The 24,980-nt window shown below is 41.8% G+C and overlaps 1 protein-coding gene across 2 annotated transcripts in view; it reads right to left on the bottom strand.

Moving 5' to 3' along the window:
• OTULIN (OTU deubiquitinase with linear linkage specificity) overlaps positions 1-24,980 on the bottom strand; it is a 301,396-nt gene that overhangs the window by 236,339 nt on the left and 40,077 nt on the right. For both annotated transcript variants that reach the window (XM_053714574.1, XM_053714573.1), the window contains exon 3: positions 16,586-16,903. In XM_053714574.1, coding sequence (XP_053570549.1) covers positions 16,586-16,903 — 318 coding nt within the window. The remainder of the gene's footprint in view (positions 1-16,585; positions 16,904-24,980) is intronic.

Genomic DNA, 24,980 nt, shown 5'->3' with positions numbered 1-24,980 from the left:
GTCACCCACAGACTGAAGCTCTTCTTCCTCAGCTTCTGCATATTGTGACGCAGTATCAGACATGGGCCTTAAGGCATCTGCGCGCTCTGTACTACGTCTAACCCCAGAGCTATCGCGCTTTCCTCTGAATTCAGGCAGTCTGGCTAATACCGCTGACAGGGTATTATCCATGATTGCCGCCATGTCCTGCAAAGTAATCGCTATGGGCGTCTTTGATGTACTTGGCGCCATTTTAGCGTGAGTCCCTTGAGCGGGAGTCAAAGGGTCTGACACGTGGGGAGAGTTAGTCGGCATAACTTCCCCCTCGCCAGAATCCTCTGGTGATAAATTTTTTAAAGATAAAAGCTGATCTTTATTGTTTAAAGTGAAATCAATACATTTAGTACATATTCTCATATGGGGTTCCACCATGGCTTTTAAACATAATGAACAAGGAGTTTCCTCTATATCAGACATGTTTATACAGACTAGCAATGAGACTAGCAAGCTTGGAAAATACTTTACATCAAGTTAAACAAGCAATATAAAAAACGTTACTGTGCCTTTAAGGGAAACAAATTTTGCTAAAATTTGAAATAACAGTGAAAAAAGGCAGTTAAACTAACGAAATTTTTACAGTGTATGTAACAAGTTAGCAGAGCATTGCACCCACTTGCAAATGGATGATTAACCCCTTAATACAAAAAACGGATTAACAAATTGAAAAAAAAAAAACGTTTTTTTTTAAACAGTCACAACTGCCACAGCCTCACTGTGGCTTTACCTTCCTCAATATATGACTTTTGAAGCCTTTTGAGCCCTTCAGAGATGTCCTAAAGCATGCAGGGGACTGCTGAGGGAAGCTGAATGTCTCTGTCTGTAATTTTAACTAGGCCCCTCCCACTCATATTACAACAGTGGAAAGCCTCAGGAAACTGTTTCTAGGCAAAAATCAAGCCAGCCATGTGGAAAAAACATAATTTATGCTTACCTGATAAATTCCTTTCTTCTGTTGTGTGATCAGTCCACGGGTCATCATTACTTCTGGGATATAACTCCTCCCCAACAGGAAATGCAAGAGGATTCACCCAGCAGAGCTGCATATAGCTCCTCCCCTCTACGTCAGTCCCAGTCATTCGACCAAGAATCAACGAGAAAGGAGTAACCAAGGGTGAAGTGGTGACTGGAGTATAATTTAAAAGATATTTACCTGCCTTAAAACAGGGCGGGCCGTGGACTGATCACACAACAGAAGAAAGGAATTTATCAGGTAAGCATAAATTATGTTTTCTTCTGTTATGTGTGATCAGTCCACGGGTCATCATTACTTCTGGGATACCAATACCAAAGCAAAAGTACACGGATGACGGGAGGGATAGGCAGGCTCATTATACAGAAGGAACCACTGCCTGAAGAACCTTTCTCCCAAAAATAGCCTCCGAAGAAGCAAAAGTGTCAAATTTGTAAAATTTAGAAAAAGTATGAAGCGAAGACCAAGTTGCAGCCTTGCAAATCTGTTCAACAGAGGCCTCATTCTTAAAGGCCCAAGTGGAAGCCACAGCTCTAGTGGAGTGAGCTGTAATTCTTTCAGGAGGCTGCTGTCCAGCAGTCTCATAGGCTAAACGTATTATGCTACGAAGCCAAAAAGAGAGAGAGGTAGCAGAAGCTTTTTGACCTCTCCTCTGTCCAGAATAAACGACAAACAGGGAAGAAGTTTGGCGAAAATCTTTAGTTGCCTGCAAGTAGAACTTGAGGGCACGAACTACATCTAGATTGTGTAGAAGACGTTCCTTCTTTGAAGAAGGATTTGGACACAAGGATGGAACAACAATCTCTTGATTGATATTCCTGTTAGTGACTACCTTAGGTAAGAACCCAGGTTTAGTACGCAGAACCACCTTGTCTGAGTGAAAAATCAGATAAGGAGAATCACAATGTAAGGCTGATAACTCAGAGACTCTTCGAGCCGAGGAAATAGCCATTAAAAACAGAACTTTCCAAGATAACAATTTTATATCAATGGAATGAAGGGGTTCAAACGGAACACCCTGTAAAACGTTAAGAACTAAGTTTAAACTCCATGGCGGAGCAACAGCTTTAAACACAGGCTTGATCCTAGCTAAAGCCTGACAAAAAGCCTGGACGTCTGGATTTTCTGACAGACGCCTGTGTAACAAGATGGACAGAGCTGAAATCTGTCCCTTTAATGAACTAGCTGATAAACCCTTTTCTAACCCTTCTTGTAGAAAAGACAATATCCTAGGGATCCTAACCTTACTCCAGGAGTAACGTTTGGATTCGCACCAGTATAGGTATTTACGCCATATTTTATGGTAAATTTTTCTGGTAACAGGCTTCCTAGCCTGTATCAGGGTATCAATAACTGACTCAGAAAAACCACGTTTTGATAAAATCAAGCGTTCAATTTCCAAGCAGTCAGCTTCAGAGAAGTTAGATTTTGATGTTTGAATGGACCCTGTATCAGAAGGTCCTGTCTTAGAGGTAGAGACCAAGGCGGACAGGATGACATGTCCACTAGATCTGCATACCAAGTCCTGCGTGGCCATGCAGGCGCTATTAGAATCACTGATGCTCTTTCCTGTTTGATTTTGGCAATCAATCGAGGAAGCAGCGGGAAGGGTGGAAACACATAAGCCATCCCGAATTTCCAAGGTGCTGTCAAAGCATCTATCAGAACCGCTCCCGGATCCCTGGATCTGGACCCGTAGCGAGGAAGTTTGGCGTTCTGGTGAGACGCCATGAGATCTATCTCTGGTTTGCCCCAACGTTGAAGTATTTGGGCAAAGACCTCCGGATGAAGTTCCCACTCCCCCGGATGAAAAGTCTGGCGACTCAAGAAATCCGCCTCCCAGTTCTCCACTCCCGGGATGTGGATTGCTGACAGGTGGCAAGAGTGTGACTCTGCCCAGCGAATTATCTTTGATACTTCCACCATTGCTAGGGAGCTTCTTGTCCCTCCCTGATGGTTGATGTAAGCTACAGTCGTGATGTTGTCCGACTGAAACCTGATGAACCCCCGAGTTGTTAATTGGGGCCAAGCCAGAAGGGCATTGAGAACTGCTCTCAATTCCAGAATGTTTATTGGAAGGAGACTCTCCTCCTGATTCCATAGTCCCTGAGCCTTCAGAGAATTCCAGACAGCGCCCCAACCTAGTAGGCTGGCGTCTGTTGTTACAATTGTCCAGTCTGGCCTGTTGAATGGCATCCCCCTGGACAGGTGTGGCCGATGAAGCCACCATAGAAGAGAATTTCTGGTCTCTTGATTCAGATTCAGAGTAGGGGACAAATCTGAGTAATCCCCATTCCACTGACTTAGCATGCATAATTGCAGAGGTCTGAGGTGTAGGCGTGCAAAAGGTACTATGTCCATTGCCGCTACCATTAAGCCGATCACCTCCATACATTGAGCTACTGACGGGTGTTGAATGGAATGAAGGGCACGGCATGCATTTTGAAGCTTTGTTAACCTGTCCTCTGTCAGGTAAATCTTCATTTCTACAGAATCTATAAGAGTCCCCAAGAATGGAACTCTTGTGAGAGGAAAAAGAGAACTCTTCTTTTCGTTCACCTTCCATCCATGCGACCTTAGAAATGCCAGAACTAACTCTGTATGAGACTTGGCAGTTTGAAAGCTTGAAGCTTGTATTAGAATGTCGTCTAGGTATGGAGCTACCGAAATCCCTCGCGGCCTTAGTACCGCCAGAAGGGCACCCAGAACCTTTGTGAAGATTCTTGGAGCCGTAGCCAATCCGAATGGAAGAGCTACAAACTGGTAGTGCCTGTCTAAGAAGGCAAACCTTAGATACCGGTGATGATCCTTGTGGATCGGTATGTGAAGGTAAGCATCCTTTAAATCCACTGTGGTCATGTACTGACCCTCTTGGATCATGGGTAGGATTGTCCGAATAGTTTCCATTTTGAACGATGGAACTCTTAGGAATTTGTTTAGAATCTTTAAATCTAAGATTGGCCTGAAAGTTCCCTCTTTTTTGGGAACCACGAACAGGTTTGAGTAGAACCCTTGTCCTAGTTCCGACCGCGGAACCGGATGGATCACTCCCATTGTTAACAGATCTTGTACACAGCGTAGAAACGCTTCTTTCTTTATCTGGTTTGTTGACAACCTTGACAGATGAAATCTCCCTCTTGGGGGAGATAATTTGAAGTCTAGAAGGTATCCCTGAGATATGATCTCTAGTGCCCAGGGATCCTGAACATCTCTTGCCCAGGCCTGGGCGAAGAGAGAGAGTCTGCCCCCCACTAGATCCGGTCCCGGATCGGGGGCTCTCGGTTCATGCTGTCTTTGGTGCAGCAGCAGGTTTCCTGGCCTGCTTGCTCTTGTTCCAGGACTGGTTAGGCTTCCAGCCTTGCCTGTAACGAGCAACAGCTCCTTCCTGTTTTGGTGCAGTGGAGGTTGATGCTGCTCCTGTTTTGAAATTCCGAAAGGGACGAAAATTAGACTGTCTAGCCTTAGCTTTGGCCTTGTCTTGAGGTAGGGCGTGGCCCTTACCTCCCGTAATGTCAGCGATAATTTCTTTCAAACCGGGCCCGAATAAGGACTGCCCCTTGAAAGGTATATTAAGTAATTTGGACTTAGAAGTAACATCAGCTGACCAGGATTTTAGCCACAGCGCCCTGCGTGCCTGTATGGCGAATCCTGAGTTCTTAGCCGTAAGTTTGGTTAAATGTACTACGGCCTCCGAAATGAAAGAATTAGCTAGTTTAAGGACCCTAAGCCTGTCCGTAATGTCGTCTAGCGTAGAGGAACTAAGGTTCTCTTCAAGCGACTCAATCCAAAATGCTGCCGCAGCCGTAATCGGCGCGATACATGCAAGGGGTTGTAATATAAAACCTTGTTGAACAAACATTTTCTTAAGGTAACCCTCTAATTTTTTATCCATTGGATCTGAGAAAGCACAGCTATCCTCCACCGGGATAGTGGTACGCTTAGCTAAAGTAGAAACTGCTCCCTCCACCTTGGGGACCGTTTGCCATAAGTCCCGAGTGGTGGCGTCTATTGGAAACATCTTTCTAAATATTGGAGGGGGTGAGAACGGCACACCGGGTCTATCCCACTCCTTAGTAACAATTTCAGTTAGTCTCTTAGGTATAGGAAAAACGTCAGTACTCGCCGGTACCGCAAAGTATTTATCCAACCTACACAGTTTCTCTGGTATTGCAACGGTGTTACAATCGTTGAGAGCTGCTAAGACCTCCCCTAGTAGTACACGGAGGTTCTCCAATTTAAATTTAAAATTCGAAATATCTGAGTCCAATCTGTTTGGATCAGAACCGTCACCCACAGAATGAAGCTCTCCGTCCTCATGCTCTGCGAGCTGTGACGCAGTATCAGACATGGCCCTAGCATTGTCAGCGCACTCTGTTCTCACCCCAGAGTGATCACGCTTGCCTCTTAGTTCTGGTAATTTAGACAAAACTTCAGTCATAACAGTAGCCATATCTTGTAATGTTATCTGTAATGGCCGCCCAGATGTACTAGGCGCCAAAATATCACGCACCTCCCGGGCGGGAGATGCAGGTACTGCCGCGTGAGGCGAGTTAGTCGGCATAACTCTCCCCTCGCTGTTAGGTGAAATTTGTTCACATTGTACAGATTGACTTTTATTTAAAGTAGCATCAATACAGTTAGTACATAAATTTCTATTGGGCTCCACCTTGGCATTGGAACAAATGACACAGATATCTTCCTCTGAGTCAGACATGTTTAACACACTAGCAAAAAAAAACTTACAACTTGGTTATAATCTTTTTTAGCAAAAAAACGCACTGTGCCTCAAAGAGGTACTAACGATTAAATGACAGTTGAAATAATGAACTGAAAAACAGTTATAGCATCAAACTTTAAAACAACACAACTTTTAGCAAAGGTTTGTTCCCATTAGTAAAAAACAACACTAATTAAATTTGTACATAAGAAAAACAAAACAACGTTTTTATTCACAGTCACTATAAGAATTCTCACAGCTCTGCTGAGAGAATTTACCTCCCTTCAAAGAAGTTTGAAGACCCCTGAGATCTGTCAGAGATGAACCGGATCATGCAGGAAATATAAAAGTAACTGACTGGAATTTTTTGATGCGTAGCAAAGAGCGCCAAAAACGGCCCCTCCCTCTCCCACACAGCAGTGAAGAGAAACGAAACTGTCACAATTAAAGAAAAAAACTGCCAAGTGGAAAATAATGCCCAAATATTTATTCACACAGTACCTCAGCAATGTAAACGATTCTACATTCCAGCAAAAACGTTTAACATGAGAATAGTTATTAAAAGGATTAATGACCTTTAACAGAGTAGTTCCGGTGAAATACCATCCCCAGAATACTGAAGTGTATACATACATGTCATTTTAACGGTATGGCAGGCTTTTCTCATCAATTCCATTCAGAAAATAAAAACTGCCACATACCTCAATGCAGATTCATCTGCCCGCTGTCCCCTGATCTGAAGCCTTTACCTCCCTCAGATGGTCGAGAACAGCAATATGATCTTAACGACTCCGGTTAAAATCATAGTAAAAAATCTCTGTCAGATTCTTCCTCAAACTCTGCCAGAGAAGTAATAACACGCTCCGGTGCTATTTTAAAATAACAAACTTTTGATTGAAGTCATAAAAACTAAGTATAATCACCATAGTCCTCTCACACATCCTATCTAGTCGTTGGGTGCAAGAGAATGACTGGGACTGACGTAGAGGGGAGGAGCTATATGCAGCTCTGCTGGGTGAATCCTCTTGCATTTCCTGTTGGGGAGGAGTTATATCCCAGAAGTAATGATGACCCGTGGACTGATCACACATAACAGAAGAAAACTAGGCCCCAATAAGTTTTATCACCAAAGCATATATAAAAACGATTAAACATGCCAGCAAACGTTTTATATTGCACATTAATCAGAGTATATACCTCTGATAGCAAGCCTGATACTAGTCGCTATTAAATCACTGTATTTAGGCTTAACTTACATTAATCCGGTATCAGCAGCTTTTTCTAGCAAATTCCATCCCTAGAAAAACTTAAACTGCACATACCTTATTGCAGGATAACCTGCACGCCATTCTCCCTCTGAAGTTACCTCACTCCTCAGACATATGTGAGAACAGCAGTGGATCTTAGTTACTTCTGCTAAGATCATAGAAAAACGCAGGCAGATTCTTCTTCTAAATGCTGCCTGAGATAAAATAGTACAACTCCGGTACCATTTAAAAACAATAAACTTTTGATTGAAGAAAAAACTAACTATATTACACCACTTTCCTCTTACTACCTCCAGCTATGTTGAGAGCTTGCAAGAGAATGACTGGATATGGCAGTTAGGGGAGGAGCTATATAGCAGCTCTGCTGTGGGTGGTCCTCTTGCAACTTCCTGTTGGGAAGGAGAATATCCCACAAGTAATGGATGATCCGTGGACTGGATACACTTTACAAGAGAAAAGAATACCGAATAGTGCAGCAGACAAATAATCAGGGAAACTAATGATCAAGTATAAAACAGATTACATGACTTAATTTAAAACATTTTAAGGATTTTTATTAGATGGTTTTAGAATGAGTGTAACTGTATTGTGTAATTTTTCTTCATTTATCTATAGTTACATTGCTGTACTGTAATAAATAAACCATTGCTTTTATCAATAAGGCACAAACTGTCAATCCCTTCCCATCTACTGACTACCTCTCCAAGGAAGGAATCTTCCCACACATATATATATCCACTGCAGCACATAGGAAATCCTAGCTGGGTGTGGAGCTGTTACACCCGATAATTCTACAGCCTGCACCTACTAGCACATTGGTGTGCTCTACTAATATGTGAGTACCCATTTGGCTCATTTTGTATTATACTCATATATATATATATACATATATATATATATATATATATATATATATATATATTTGATGATCCTGCACATGAGGTGCCCCTCTATTTTTCTTCATATTCTGCAGTTGTAACCCGGATAAGTCGGTGAGGAGGAAGCAGCCATTTATATTTACCTATATCCAAAGAGGATTCTCCTACACCTTAGAAGTGCATATTGCTAAATCTGGGACTATTCTCTGGACTTTCATTTTGTATGTACAAAACTACTATAGTTATGATTATATATCACATTGTATAACAGACTTGATATATTGTTAATTGCTAATCATTAACATTTCACTTTCTTTTTAGCGCCCCCTTTGTTTTGTTACATTATCTTCCGACACATTCAACCTACTACAGTGCTAACACTAGTAGGTCAAACTCTGTCTCTCCAGACAGTATATCATGTTTCTAAATGCAGATTAAACAGATACATTAGATCTATCCTAAAAAGTCTTAGTTCACCCCTGCAACAGTTTTTAGTCTTTATCGATAAATAAATTATTTATAAAAGTTTAAATTCTTACAGGTATAAATGGCCGCCAAATTCCTCCCATTCCATTTTCCTCCTACATTATACAGCACTTCTCTTTCAAATTTGCACTTGTGCACGTATCCAACAATGACGTATGTAATCTCCCAATAGGCATGCGTGCACGTATCCAACAATGACGTATGTAATCTCCCAATAGGCATGCGCAACTTCTGTCTCGCCGAAACCGGAAGTACATAGCGTGTGAATGAGTTCAAGATCATAGGTTTTATAAGATTGGAGTAAAATTAATAATTAGGCTGTAAGATTACATCGCATTAAAATATAAAATGTGATAGAACCTTATAACTAAGCTTACCCAATAGATTAACAGTCCTTCAAATAATACACTACGCTGGAAAATTGTGTAGATTATTCCGTTCTTTTTGGTTCCCACTTTGATTGCGGACGCGCGAATTAGAAAAGCACAACACCATAGAGCTCAAGTGATCCACTTTTGATTGGACTAACTAAAATCAGGGAATCGATGATGTCGTTAGGCAAAGCTGAGCGGCCATTTCTAACCATCAAAAACATAATTTATGCTTACCTGATAAATTTATTTCTCTTGTAGTGTATTCAGTCCACGGGTCATCCATTACTTATGGGATATATTCCCTTCCCAACAGGAAGTTGCAAGAGGATCACCCAAGCAGAGCTGCTATATAGCTCCTCCCCTCACATGTCATATCCAGTCATTCGACCGAAACAAGACAAAGGAGAAACCATAGGGTGCAGTGGTGACTGGAGTTTTAATTAAAATTTAGATCTGCCTCAAAAAAAGACAGGGCGGGCCGTGGACTGAATACACTACAAGAGAAATAAATTTATCAGGTAAGAATAAATTATGTTTTCTCTTGTTAAGTGTATTCAGTACACGGGTCATCCATTACTTATGGGATACCAATACCAAAGCTAAAGTACACGGATGATGGGAGGGACAAGGCAGGAACTTTAAACGGAAGGAACCACTGCCTGTAGAACCTTTCTCCCAAAAACAGCCTCCGAAGAAGCAAAAGTGTCAAATTTGTAAAATTTTGAAAAGGTATGAAGAGAAGACCAAGTCGCAGCCTTGCAAATCTGTTCAACAGAGGCCTCATTCTTAAAGGCCCAGGTGGAAGCCACAGCTCTAGTGGAATGAGCTGTAATTCTTTCAGGAGGCTGCTGTCCAGCAGTCTCATAGGCTAAACGTATTATGCTACGAAGCCAAAAGGAGAGAGAGGTAGCCGAAGCTTTTTGACCTCTCCTCTGACCAGAATAAACGACAAACAGGGAAGAAGTTTGACGAAAATCTTTAGTTGCCTGTAAATAGAACTTCAAGGCACAGACTACGTCCAGATTATGCAAAAGTCGTTCCTTCTTTGAAGAAGGGTTAGGACATAATGATGGAACAACAATCTCTTGATTGATATTCCTGTTAGAAACTACCTTAGGTAAGAACCCAGGTTTAGTACGCAGAACTACCTTGTCTGAATGGAAAATCAGATGAGAATCACAATGTAAGGCAGATAACTCAGAGACTCTTCGAGCCGAGGAAATAGCCATCAAAAACAGAACTTTCCAAGATAACAGCTTAATATCAATGGAATGAAGGGGTTCAAATGGAACACCTTGAAGAACTTTAAGTACTAAGTTTAAGCTCCACGGCGGAGCAACAGTCTTAAACACAGGCTTAATCCTAGCCAAAGCCTGACAAAAAGCCTGAAAGTCTGGAACTTCTGCCAGACGTCTGTGTAAAAGAATAGACAGAGCAGAAATCTGTCCCTTTAACGAACTAGCAGATAAGCCCTTTTCTAAACCCTCTTGTAGAAAAGACAATATCCTAGGAATCCTAACCTTACTCCATGAGTAACTCTTGGATTCGCACCAATATAAATATTTACACCATATTTTATGGTAAATTTTTCTGGTAACAGGTTTCCGAGCCTGTATTAAGGTATCAATAACCGACTCCGAGAAGCCACGCTTTGATAGGTAAGCCACAGTCGTGATGTTGTCCGACTGAAATCTGATGAACCTCAGTGTTGCTAACTGAGGCCAAGCTAGAAGAGCATTGAATATTGCTCTTAACTCCAGAATATTTATTGGGAGGAGTTTCTCCTCCTGAGTCCACGATCCCTGAGCCTTCAGGGAGTTCCAGATTGCGCCCCAACCTAGAAGGCTGGCATCTGTTGTTACAATCGTCCAATCTGGCCTGCGAAAGGTCATCCCTTTGGACAGATGGACCCGAGAAAGCCACCAGAGAAGAGAATCTCTGGTCTCTTGATCCAGATTTAGTAGAGGGGACAAATCTGAGTAATCCCCATTCCACTGACTTAGCATGCATAATTGCAGCGGTCTGAGATGCAGGCGCGCAAATGGTACTATGTCCATTGCCGCTACCATTAAGCTGATTACTTCCATGCACTGAGCTACTGACGGGCGTGGAATGGAATGAAGGACACGGCAAGCATTTAGAAGTTTTGATAACCTGGACTCCGTCAGGTAAATTTTCATCTCTACAGAATCTATAAGAGTCCCTAGGAAGGGGACCCTTGTGAGTCGTAATAGAGAACTCTTTTCCACGTTCACCTTCCACCCATGCGACCTCAGAAATGCAGAACTATCTCTGTATGAGACTTGGCAATTTGAAAACTTGACGCTTCTATCAGAATGTTGTCTAGGTACGGAGCCACCGCTATGCCTCGTGGTCTTAGCACCGCCAGAAGTGAGCCCAGAACCTTTGTAAAAATTATCGGGGCCGTAGCTAACCCGAAGGGAAGAGCTACAAACTGGTAATGCCTGTCTAGAAAGGCAAATCTTAGGTACCGATAATGATCTTTGTGAATCGGTATGTGAAGGTAGGCATCCTTTAAGTCCACTGTGGTCATATACTGACCCTCTTGGATCATGGGGAGAATGGTTCGAATAGTTTCCATTTTGAATGATGGAACTCTTAGGAATTTGTTTAAGATTTTTAGGTCCAAGGTTGGTCTGAAGGTTCCCTCTTTCTTGGGAACTACAAACAGATTTGAGTAAAATCCTTGCCCTTGTTCTGTCCGCGGAACTGGGTGGATCACCCCCATTACTATGAGGTCTTGTACACAGCGTAGAAATGCCTTTTTCTTTATTTGGTTTGCTGATAACCTTGAAAGATGAAATCTACCTTGTGGAGGAGAAGCTTTGAAGTCCAGAAGATATCCCTGAGATATAATCTCCAACGCCCAGGGATCCTGGACATCTCTTGCCCACGCCTGGGCGAAGAGAGAAAGTCTGCCCCCCACTAGATCCGTTTCCGGATAGGGGGCCCTCTCTTCATGCTGTCTTAGGGGCAGTAGTAGGTTTTCTGGCCTGCTTGCCCTTTTTCCAGGACTGGTTAGTTTTCCAGGCCTGTCTGTAACGAGCAACAGTTCCTTCCTGTTTTGGAGCGGAGAAAGTTGATGCTGCTCCTGCCTTGAAGTTTCGAAAGGCACGAAAATTAGACTGTTTGGCCTTTGATTTGGCCCTGTCCTGAGGAAGAGTATGACCCTTACCTCCAGTAATGTCAGCGATAATTTCTTTCAAACCGGGCCCGAATAAGGTCTGCCCTTTGAAAGGAATATTAAGCAATTTAGATTTAGAAGTCACATCAGCTGACCAGGATTTAAGCCATAGCGCTCTGCGTGCTTGGATGGCAAATCCGGAGTTCTTAGCCGTTAGTTTAGTTAAATGTACAATGGCATCAGAAACAAATGCATTAGCTAGCTTAAGTGCTTTAAGCTTGTCCATAATTTCATCCAATGGAGCTGTGCGAATGGCCTCTTCTAGAGACTCAAACCAGAATGCCGCAGCAGCAGTGACAGGCGCAATGCATGCAAGGGGCTGTAAGATAAAACCTTGTTGAACAAACATTTTCTTAAGGTAACCTTCTAATTTTTTATCCATTGGATCCGAAAAAGCACAACTATCCTCCACCGGGATAGTGGTACGCTTAGCTAAAGTAGAAACTGCTCCATCCACCTTAGGGACCATCTGCCATAAGTCCCGTGTAGTGGCGTCTATTGGAAACATTTTCCTAAATATAGGAGGTGGGGAAAAGGGCACACCGGGTCTATCCCACTCCTTGCTAATAATTTCTGTAAGCCTTTTAGGTATAGGAAAAACGTCAGTACACACCGGCACCGCATAGTATCTATCCAGCCTACACATTTTCTCTGGAATTGCAACTGTGTTACAGTCATTCAGAGCCACTAAAACCTCTCCAAGCAATACACGGAGGTTCTCAAGCTTAAATTTAAAATTAGAGATCTCTGAATCCGGCTTCCCCGGATCAGATCCGTCATCCACAGAGTGAAGCTCTCCGTCCTCATGTTCTGCAAACTGTGACGCAGTATCAGACATGGCTCTCATATCACCAGCGCACTCTGTCCTTATCCCAGAGCTATCGCGCTTGCCTCTTAATTCTGGCAATTTAGATAACACTTCTGTCAGGGTATTATTCATAATAGTAGCCATGTCTTCTAACGTGATTTATATGGGCGTCACTGATGTACTTGGCGCCACAATCTCACACGCCTCCTGAGCGGGAGGCGAAGGTACTGACACATGAGGAGAGTTAGTCGGCATAACTTTCCCCTCGTTGTCTGGTGATAATTCCTTTACAGATAAAGACTGACTTTTATTATTTAAAGTGACATCAATACATTTAGAAGAAAAAATGGGGTTTATTTAGCAGCACTAAAAAAAAAGCTAGGAAATGATGATACCAATCTAATTTATGTTTTATACAATCTATTTTATTTAAAAATTCTTATAACACATAAAAACAACAGCAAATGCTTATCCTAATTAATAAAGGGACGTCTCCCTTATACAACACTTATAAAAACAGACTAGAACCATATAATCCTAGAATTCCAGGTATAAAGGAATTAATTCTATAGATAACATATGGCAAGCAACAAATTTCTAAGATAAATGGTGAATTGAATATTTAAAAGGCACAAATGTATCAGTCCTAACAGCTTTACAGTTCTTCAGTAACAAATACAGTTATAAAGTTACACAGTTACTTTCCTTGGATATATAATTGGCTCAGGTGTGCTGGATAGTTAAAAAGGCAAAAAACAGCCAATATTCTGATTTAGGTGCCAAAGCAATCGTGGTTAATGGAAATGGTTAATTTAACAGATGAATACCTTGATGTCTTTAAAGTTCAGTTTGCGTGTTTTAAAAAACGTAGTGCAAATTAGTGTAGAGGTACCTTAATCTGTCCTGGTTGCAACCGCTGATATTTTTCACTGTGAGGGATTCACAGACTGTTTGTTCCTGGTGCTTCTGATAAGTCACCTGACCTTCTCTTTGATTCAGAGGTCAGGGGTGATGTTCCGTTCTGGTGATGTAGTTATCCTTTTTTTTGTTTTCCTTTCTTCTTATAGCCCAAATATTGTTTTCATCTGGGTTCCCTCAGACTTCTTAAGGTTTGAAGAAATCTTTGGTCAGTGTTTAGCAGTAACACCGTATTCCCTGAAGTTACCAAAGGTAGATTTTAACTTGCAGGGTAAGGAAAAGTTTAAAGTTGCAGGGTCACACAGCTTTGTGACAGTAGTAAATGAAGTTTAGTAGAGTGTAGCAGGTCCCATTCAACGCGTTTCACCCTTCTGGGCTTTATCAAGAAACATCAATATACATCAATACATTTAGTACACATATTTCTATGGGGCTCCACATTGGCCTTCAAACATAGTGAACAAACAGATTAATCTGTGTCAGACATGTTTAAACAGACTAGCAATGAGACTAGCAAGCTTGGAAAATGCTTTAAAATAAATTTACAAGCAATATAAAAAACGCTACTGTGCCTTTAAGAAGCACAAAAAAACTGTCACAGTTGAAATAACAATGAACCAAAACTGTTATAGCAACCAAATTTTCACAGTAAATATATTAGTTTAGCAGAGCATTGCACCCACTAGCAAATGGATGATTAACCCCTTAATACCCAAAAACGGATAATCAATATGCAAATAAACGTTTTTAACACAGTCAAACACACTGTCACAGGTCTGCTGTGACTGATTACCTCCCTCAAAATGACTTTTGAAAACCTCTGAGCTCTCTAGAGACGTCCTGGGTCATGCAGGAAGAAGCAGGAAGACTGTGACTGAATTTTTACTGCGCAAAAAAGCGCTAAAATAGGCCCCTCCCACTCATTAATACAGCAGTGGGAAACCTCAGTTAACTGTTTCTATGCAGAAATATAAGTCAGCCATGTGGAAAAATTCATGCCCCTATAAGTTTTATCACCAATGTACCTCACAAAAACGATTAAACATGCCAGTAAACGTTTTCAAGATCCCTTTTTAAAGAGTATGTATTGTTATTTATAAGCCTGCTACCAGTCGCTTCTACTGCAGTTAAGGCTCATTACATTACTTTCAGTATTAGCAGCATTTTCTTAGTCACATTCCATTCCTTAGAAAGTTACATTACTGCACATACATTTAATCAGCCTGATACCAGTCGCTACCACTGCATTTAAGGCTGTACTTAAATTACTTCGGTATCAGCAGTATTTTCTTAGTCAATTCCATTCCTTAGAAAAATATTTTACTGCACATACCTCATTTGCAGGAGACCCCGCACGCTATTCCCTTTCTGAAGTTACCTCACTCCTCAGAATGTGTGAGAATAGCCAGTGGATCTTAGTTACTTCTGCTAAGATCATAGAAAACGCAGGCAGATTTCTTCTTCTAAATACTGCCTGAGAAAAAAACAGCACACTCCGGTGCCATTTAAAAATAACAAACTTTTGATTGAAGAAATAATTAAGTATAAAACACCACACTCCTCTCACGACCTCCTTCTATGTTGAGGGTTGCAAGAGAATAACTGGATATGACATGTGAGGGGAGGAGCTATATAGCAGCTCTGCTTGGGTGATCCTCTTGCAACTTCCTGTTGGGAAGGGAATATATCCCATAAGTAATGGATGACCCGTGGACTGAATACACTTAACAAGAGAAATACAACTTTCAAATAAAGATGCCTTTAATATTGTCCATCACTCGTAAGGCAAGAAGGGGTGCATTGTGACTTATAACGATGGATCTATGGTATGAATTTATGTTTGCATAGGTGTAGACTGTCCCTTTAATAGTGCATTACATTACACATTCAGGTAGAGCAATAAATCCAAATAGTAAAATCAAACCAGAGATACCTTGTGAGATCTAGTCTAGACACCAGCAGTTGCAATATAAGCATACAGCAAACATTAGAAAAAGATCCACCACTGGACTGCAAACAAATCTTGAGTTGATATACATCCATGAGAATAAAGCCATAAGTCACCAATTCAAAAGACATGCAATAAATGTATAAATGCATATCACTTGTGGGCCCTCTGGTGCTGATATTCAAACTGGTAAAAGTAATCCTGAGTGCCAGTGACAGCTCTATGTTAGTGTGGCAATTGTTGTGTGTCAGCTGATGTATTCCTAGTCTCATATCCAGCTGTATACACCCACCCACCTCAAGATAGCAACCCTTAGGAAACACATGCAGAAGGCCTGTCTTTCCACCTCATCCACAACTATTCTGCAATCAGCCATATACTTGTTTTGGCTTATACCACTGGTTTTCAAACCTGTCCTCACGCCTCCCTAACAGGCCACAATTTGAGAATATCTGAACTAGAGCACAGGTGAAACAATCAGCTAATTAGTAAACATGGTTATTTTACCTCCTCTCATCCAAGGTAATCCAGAAAACCTAGACTGTTAGGGAGGCCTGAGGACAGGTTTGAAAACCAGTGGTCTATACCAATGGTTGGATACCACTATGCAGGTGGGCTCAGGGATAGCCCAAGGGTAAGTCCATCTCAAAAGGTCAAAAAATTGTAAAGTTAGTTACTTCATAATTTATAGTGATTACTTATGTATTGGTATTGCAAAACCCCTAGTTTTTTATTTTTATTTTACTTGGTTTGACTAAAGCAGCCATCTTTGTGTCATGGCTATACATGTTTATAGAAACCTTAATATCTCAGCTCAGAATGGTCCTAGCTCCTTGGAACAAAAACTGAACCATAGATCACATTAAAAAGGTACATGTTTGTATATAAACATTTTGCAAAGTTCCACTTTCAGTGTCAATTTATAATGGGAAGGGTCTCAGTCCTAAATGTTTTTTAAATATAAAATAACTTACTGTTCACAAGATAACTTGCTGTTATCTCCAGTACTTGAAGTAATGTTTTCATTTCCCTTTGGCATCTTGTGAGCTGCTTGTGTGCCGATGCACTCTGTGGCCTCTACACCTGAGTCTTCAGAGCCTAAGACATCCATTCCTTCCACTACCATAACCTGTACAGTAGCTTCACCTTGTACTTGATTTTCCATAACCACGTCTTCTGTGGAGTCCCTGTATTCCTTGCCCGGAGGCAGAGACCTGTGCTGCTCTATCCTAAAATCATTTGATGTGTGCAAACTGGTATAAATATTTTCTTGAGAATCGAAAATTGAATTCCTAAAAATATATAGAGAGTAGATTAATCAATTGTACATACAAGAAGAAATTTCAGTTAATACAACTGGCATAACTCCTTTATAGTGCTTACTTTATGAGGTACTCAGAAAGAGCAGAAGAAAGTGATAAGCTAAAAAACAAAAATGTGTGAAGAGTCTAAGAAAAGTGGTTCCCATTACAAACAAAATGTATGTGTGCACTGTGACTCATTTGGCTTTTATGCTGTAACACCCTTATCAATAGCTGACAAATACCACACCAGACATTTGGATTATAATTCATCAGAAAACACTTGTAAGTAGTTTTTCAAAAAAATGTTTGGACTTTTCTAATCCAAGAACTTTGACCTTGAAGACATATTTTGGCCTTTTTCCAGTGGATATCTTGGCTATTTGCATATTTTTTATGTAAATATTTTAGCCATGCTCAGCTCACATGATAATAAACACCACTGTTGCATTAAACCAGGAAAGGTTAAAAAACATAATTTATGCTTACCTGATAAATTCCTTTCTTCTGTTGTGTGATCAGTCCACGGGTCATCATTACTTCTGGGATATAACTCCTCCCCAACAGGAAATGCAAGAGGATTCACCCAGCAGAGCTGCATATAGCTCCTCCCCTCTACGTCAGTCCCAGTCATTCGACCAAGAATCAACGAGAAAGGAGTAACCAAGGGTGAAGTGGTGACTGGAGTATAATTTAAAAGATATTTACCTGCCTTAAAACAGGGCGGGCCGTGGACTGATCACACAACAGAAGAAAGGAATTTATCAGGTAAGCATAAATTATGTTTTCTTCTGTTATGTGTGATCAGTCCACGGGTCATCATTACTTCTGGGATACCAATACCAAAGCAAAAGTACACGGATGACGGGAGGGATAGGCAGGCTCATTATACAGAAGGAACCACTGCCTGAAGAACCTTTCTCCCAAAAATAGCCTCCGAAGAAGCAAAAGTGTCAAATTTGTAAAATTTGGAAAAAGTATGAAGCGAAGACCAAGTTGCAGCCTTGCAAATCTGTTCAACAGAGGCCTCATTCTTAAAGGCCCAAGTGGAAGCCACAGCTCTAGTGGAGTGAGCTGTAATTCTTGCAGGAGGCTGCTGTCCAGCAGTCTCATAGGCTAAACGTATTATGCTACGAAGCCAAAAAGAGAGAGAGGTAGCAGAAGCTTTTTGACCTCTCCTCTGTCCAGAATAAACGACAAACAGGGAAGAAGTTTGGCGAAAATCTTTAGTTGCCTGCAAGTAGAACTTGAGGGCACGAACTACATCCAGATTGTGTAGAAGACGTTCCTTCTTTGAAGAAGGATTTGGACACAAGGATGGAACAACAATCTCTTGATTGATATTCCTGTTAGTGACTACCTTAGGTAAGAACCCAGGTTTAGTACGCAGAACTACCTTGTCTGAGTGAAAAATCAGATAAGGAGAATCACAATGTAAGGCTGATAACTCAGAGACTCTTCGAGCCGAGGAAATAGCCATTAAAAACAGAACTTTCCAAGATAACAATTTTATATCAATGGAATGAAGGGGTTCAAACGGAACACCCTGTAAAACGTTAAGAACTAAGTTTAAACTCCATGGCGGAGCAACAGCTTTAAACACAGGCTTGATCCTAGCTAAAGCCTGACAAAAGGCCTGGACGTCTGGATTTTCTGACAGACGCCTGTGTAACAAGATGGACAGAGCTGAAATCTGTCCCTTTAATGAACTAGCTGATAAACCCTTTTCTAAACCTTCTTGTAGAAAGGACAATATCCTAGCGATCCTAACCTTACTCCAGGAGTAACCTTTGGATTCGCACCAGTATAGGTATTTACGCCATATTTTATGGTAAATCCTTCTGGTAACAGGCTTCCTAGCCTGTATCAGGGTATCAATAACCGACTCAGAAAAACCACGTTTTGATAAAATCAAGCGTTCAATTTCCAAGCAGTCAGCTTCAGAGAAGTTAGATTTTGATGTTTGAATGGACCCTGTATCAGAAGGTCCTGTCTTAGAGGTAGAGACCAAGGCGGACAGGATGACATGTCCACTAGATCTGCATACCAAGTCCTGCGTGGCCATGCAGGCGCTATTAGAATCACTGATGCTCTCTCCTGTTTGATTTTGGCAATCAATCGAGGAAGCAGCGGGAAGGGTGGAAACACATAAGCCATCCCGAAGTTCCAAGGTGCTGTCAAAGCATCTATCAGAACCGCTCCCGGATCCCTGGATCTGGACCCGTAGAGAGGAAGTTTGGCGTTCTGGCGAGACGCCATGAGATCTATCTCTGGTTTGCCCCAACGTCGAAGTATTTGGGCAAAGACCTCCGGATGAAGTTCCCACTCCCCCGGATGAAAAGTCTGGCGACTCAAGAAATCCGCCTCCCAGTTCTCCACTCCCGGGATGTGGATTGCTGACAGGTGGCAAGAGTGAGACTCTGCCCAGCGAATTATCTTTGATACTTCCATCATTGCTAGGGAGCTTCTTGTCCCTCCCTGATGGTTGATGTAAGCTACAGTCGTGATGTTGTCCGACTGAAACCTGATGAACCCCCGAGTTGTTAATTGGGGCCAAGCCAGAAGGGCATTGAGAACTGCTCTCAATTCCAGGATGTTTATTGGAAGGAGACTCTCCTCCTGATTCCATAGTCCCTGAGCCTTCAGAGAATTCCAGACAGCGCCCCAACCTAGTAGGCTGGCGTCTGTTGTTACAATTGTCCAGTCTGGCCTGCTGAATGGCATCCCCCTGGACAGGTGTGGCCGATAAAGCCACCATAGAAGAGAATTTCTGGTCTCTTGATTCAGATTCAGAGTAGGGGACAAATCTGAGTAATCCCCATTCCACTGACTTAGCATGCACAATTGCAGCGGTCTGAGGTGTAGGCGTGCAAAAGGTACTATGTCCATTGCCGCTACCATTAAGCCGATCACCTCCATGCATTGAGCTACTGACGGGTGTTGAATGGAATGAAGGACACGGCATGCATTTTGAAGCTTTGTTAACCTGTCTTCTGTCAGGTAAATCTTCATTTCTACAGAATCTATAAGAGTCCCCAAGAATGGAACTCTTGTGAGAGGAAAAAGAGAACTCTTCTTTTCGTTCACTTTCCATCCATGCGACCTTAGAAATGCCAGAACTAACTCTGTATGAGACTTGGCAGTTTGAAAGCTTGAAGCTTGTATTAGAATGTCGTCTAGGTACGGAGCTACCGAAATCCCTCGCGGTCTTAGTACCGCCAGAAGGGCACCCAGAACCTTTGTGAAGATTCTTGGAGCCGTAGCCAATCCGAATGGAAGAGCTACAAACTGGTAGTGCCTGTCTAAGAAGGCAAACCTTAGATACCGGTGATGATCTTTGTGAATCGGTATGTGAAGGTAAGCATCTTTTAAATCCACTGTGGTCATGTACTGACCCTTTTGGATCATGGGTAAGATTGTCCGAATAGTTTCCATTTTGAACGATGGAACTCTTAGGAATTTGTTTAGAATCTTTAAATCTAAGATTGGCCTGAAAGTTCCCTCTTTTTTGGGAACCACAAACAGGTTTGAGTAGAACCCTTGTCCTTGTTCCGACCGCGGAACCGGATGGATCACTCCCATTAATAACAGATCTTGTACACAGCGTAGAAACGCTTCTTTCTTTATCTGGTTTGTTGACAACCTTGACAGATGAAATCTCCCTCTTGGGGGAGATAATTTGAAGTCTAGAAGGTATCCCTGAGATATGATCTCTAGCGCCCAGGGATCCTGAACATCTCTTGCCCAGGCCTGGGCGAAGAGAGAAAGTCTGCCCCCCACTAGATCCGGTCCCGGATCGGGGGCTCTCGGTTCATGCTGTCTTTGGGGCAGCAGCAGGTTTCCTGGCCTGCTTGCTCTTGTTCCAGGACTGGTTAGGCTTCCAGCCTTGCCTGTAACGAGCAACAGCTCCCTCCTGTTTTGGTGCAGTGGAGGTTGATGCTGCTCCTGTTTTGAAATTCCGAAAGGGACGAAAATTAGACTGTCTAGCCTTGGCTTTGGCTTTGTCTTGAGGTAGGGCGTGGCCCTTACCTCCTGTAATGTCAGCGATAATTTCTTTCAAACCGGGCCCAAATAAAGACTGCCCCTTGAAAGGTATATTAAGTAATTTGGACTTAGAAGTAACATCAGCTGACCAGGATTTTAGCCACAGCGCCCTACGTGCCTGTATGGCGAATCCTGAGTTCTTAGCCGTAAGTTTGGTTAAATGTACTACGGCCTCCGAAATGAATGAATTAGCTAGTTTAAGGACTCTAAGCCTGTCCGTAATGTCGTCTAGCGTAGATGAACTAAGGTTCTCTTCCAGAGACTCAATCCAAAATGCTGCCGCAGCCGTAATCGGCGCGATACATGCAAGGGGTTGCAATATAAAACCTTGTTGAACAAACATTTTCTTAAGGTAACCCTCTAATTTTTTATCCATTGGATCTGAAAAAGCACAGCTATCCTCCACCGGGATAGTGGTACGCTTAGCTAAAGTAGAAACTGCTCCCTCCACCTTAGGGACCGTTTGCCATAAGTCCCGAGTGGTGGTGTCTATTGGAAACATCTTTCTAAATATTGGAGGGGGTGAGAACGGCACACCGGGTCTATCCCACTCCTTAGTAACAATTTCAGTTAGTCTCTTAGGTATAGGAAAAACGTCAGTACTCGCCGGTACCGCAAAGTATTTATCCAACCTACACAGTTTCTCTGGTATTGCAACGGTGTTACAATCATTGAGAGCTGCTAAGACCTCCCCTAGTAATACACGGAGGTTCTCCAATTTAAATTTAAAATTTGAAATATCTGAATCCAATCTGTTTGGATCAGAATCGTCACCTACAGAATGAAGCTCTCCGTCCTCATGCTCTGCAAGCTGTGACGCAGTATCAGACATGGCCCTAGTATTGTCAGCGCACTCTGTTCTCACCCCAGAGTGATCACGCTTGCCTCTTAGTTCTGGTAATTTAGACAAAACTTCAGTCATAACAGTAGCCATATCTTGTAATGTTATCTGTAATGGCCGCCCAGATGTACTAGGCGCCATAATATCACGCACCTCCCGGGCGGGAGATGCAGGTACTGCCGCGTGAGGCGAGTTAGTCGGCATAACTCTCCCCTCGCTGTTTGGTGAAATTTGTTCAAATTGTACAGATTGACTTTTATTTAAAGTAGCATCAATACAGTTAGTACATAAATTTCTATTGGGCTCCACCTTGGCATTGGAACAAATGACACAGATATCTTCCTCTGAGTCAGACATGTTTAACACACTAGCAATAAACTTGCAACTTGGTTATAATCTTTTTTAGCAAAAACGTACTGTGCCTCAAAGAGGTACTAAACGATTAAATGACAGTTGAAATAATGAACTGAAAAACAGTTATAGCATCAAACTTTAAAACAACACAACTTTTAGCAAAGGTTTGTTCCCATTAGAAAAATAACAATAATTAAATTTGACATAAAAATTACAGAGCAACGTTTTTATTCACAGTCAATATAAAATTCTCACAGCTCTGCTGAGAGAATCTACCTCCCTCCAAAGAAGTTTGAAGACCCCTGAGATCTGTCAGAGATGAACCGGATCATGCAGGAAATATAAGAGTAACTGACTGGAATTTTTTGATGCGTAGCAAAGAGCGCCAAAAACGGCCCCTCCCCCTCACACACAGCAGTGAAGAGAAACGAAACTGTCACAATTAAAACCAAACAACTGCCAAGTGGAAAATAATGCCCAAATATTTATTCACTCAGTACCTCAGAAATGTAAACGATTCTACATTCCAGCAAAAACGTTTAACATGATAAATACTTATTAAAAGGATTAGTGACTTTTAACAGAGTAGTTCCGGTGAAATACCATCCCCAGAATACTGAAGTGTATACATACATGTCATTATAACGGTATGGCAGGATTTTCTCATCAATTCCATTCAGAAAATAAAAACTGCTACATACCTCAATGCAGATTCATCTGCCCGCTGTCCCCTGATCTGAAGCTTTTACCTCCCTCAGATGGCCGAGAACAGCAATATGATCTTAACTACTCCGGTTAAAATCATAGTAAAAAACTCTGGTAGATTCTTCCTCAAACTCTGCCAGAGAAGTAATAACACGCTCCGGTGCTATTGTAAAATAACAAACTTTTGATTGAAGTCATAAAAACTAAGTATAATCACCATAGTCCTCTCACACATCCTATCTAGTCGTTGGGTGCAAGAGAATGACTGGGACTGACGTAGAGGGGAGGAGCTATATGCAGCTCTGCTGGGTGAATCCTCTTGCATTTCCTGTTGGGGAGGAGTTATATCCCAGAAGTAATGATGACCCGTGGACTGATCACACATAACAGAAGAAATATAGTTCACATCACATATATCCTATATCATATACATAATGTGTGCAGTTTTACTCATTCAAATTGTGTTGCTTCTAATTGATTTAACTAGCTTAGAAAAAAAAACAAATCACACAAGTTACATACAATATTTTTGTATAAACATTCTGATGGATTCAAATGGGGGCCAGTGCGTCTGAAAATGAAGGTAAGAATGGATAAAAAAAGGGGAGTTCAATTGAGAAGCCAACACTGAGCTAGATAACAAATGGAGGGCAATTTTGCACTTGTGTTGAGCGTTGCTACATCCGCTAGATGTAGGTTTTTGCACTCTGCGGTTCACACTTATATTACGAGTAGAAAAACATAATTTATGCTTACCTGATAAATTTATTTCTCTTGTGGTGTATCCAGTCCACGGATCATCCATTACTTGTGGGATATTCTCCTTCCCAACAGGAAGTTGCAAAAGGATCACCCACAGCAGAGCTGCTATATAGCTCCTCCCCTAACTGCCATATCCAGTCATTCGACCGAAGACAAGCAGAGAAAGGAGAAACCATAGGGTGCAGTGGTGACTGTAGTTTAAAGTTAAAAAATACCTGCCTTAAAATGACAGGGCGGGCCGTGGACTGGATACACCACAAGAGAAATAAATTTATCAGGTAAGCATAAATTATGTTTTCTCTTGTAAGGTGTATCCAGTCCACGGATCATCCATTACTTGTGGGATACCAATACCAAAGCTAAAGCACACGGATGAAGGGAGGGACAAGGCAGGTACTTAAACAGAAGGTACCACTGCCTGTAAAACCTTTCTCCCCAAAATAGCCTCCGAAGAAGCAAAAGTATCAAATTTATAGAATTTTGAAAAGGTATGAAGCGAAGACCAAGTCGCCGCCTTGCAAATCTGTTCAACAGAAGCCTAATTTTTAAAGGCCCATGTGGAAGCCACAGCTCTAGTAGAATGAGCTGTAATCCTTTCAGGAGGCTACTGGCCAGCAGTCTCATAAGCTAAGCGGATTATGCTTCTTAGCCAAAACGAAAGAGAGGTTGCTGAAGTCTTTTGGCCTCTCCTCTGTCCAGAGTAGACAACAAACAAAGCAGATGTTTGACGAAAATCTTTAGTAGCTTGTAAATAATACTTTAAAGCACGAACCACGTCAAGATTGTGTAATAGATGTTCCTTCTTTGAAGAAGGATTAGGACACAATGATGGAACAACAATCTCCTGATTGATATTCTTATTAGATACCACCTTAGGTAAAAACCCAGGTTTGGTATGCAGAACTACCTTATCTGCATGGAAAATCAGATAAGGAGAATCACAATGTAAGGCAGATAACTCGGAAACTCTACGAGCCGAGGAAATAGCTACCAAAAAAGAACTTTCCAAGATAAAAGTTTGATATCTATGGAATGAAGAGGTTCAAACGAAACCCCTTGAAGAACTTTAAGAACCAAAATTAAGCTCCATGGCTTAAGGCTTGATTCTAACTAAAGCCTGACAAAATGCCTGAACGTCTGGAATATCCGCCAGACGATTGTGCAAAAGAATAGACAGAGCAGAAATCTGTCCCTTTAAGGAACTAGCTGACAATCCTTTTTCCAATCCTTCTTGGAGAAAAGATAATATCTTATGATAGATTTTCCTGGTGACAGGCTTTCGAGCCTGAATTAAGGTATCAATGACTGACTCGGAGAAGCCACGCTTTGATAAAATCAAGCGTTCAATCTCCAGGCAGTCAG

The sequence above is a fragment of the Bombina bombina genome, chromosome 5, assembly GCF_027579735.1.
Source record: "Bombina bombina isolate aBomBom1 chromosome 5, aBomBom1.pri, whole genome shotgun sequence".
Taxonomy (NCBI): domain Eukaryota; kingdom Metazoa; phylum Chordata; class Amphibia; order Anura; family Bombinatoridae; genus Bombina; species Bombina bombina.
This window is presented reverse-complemented; position numbering and strand designations above follow the sequence as displayed.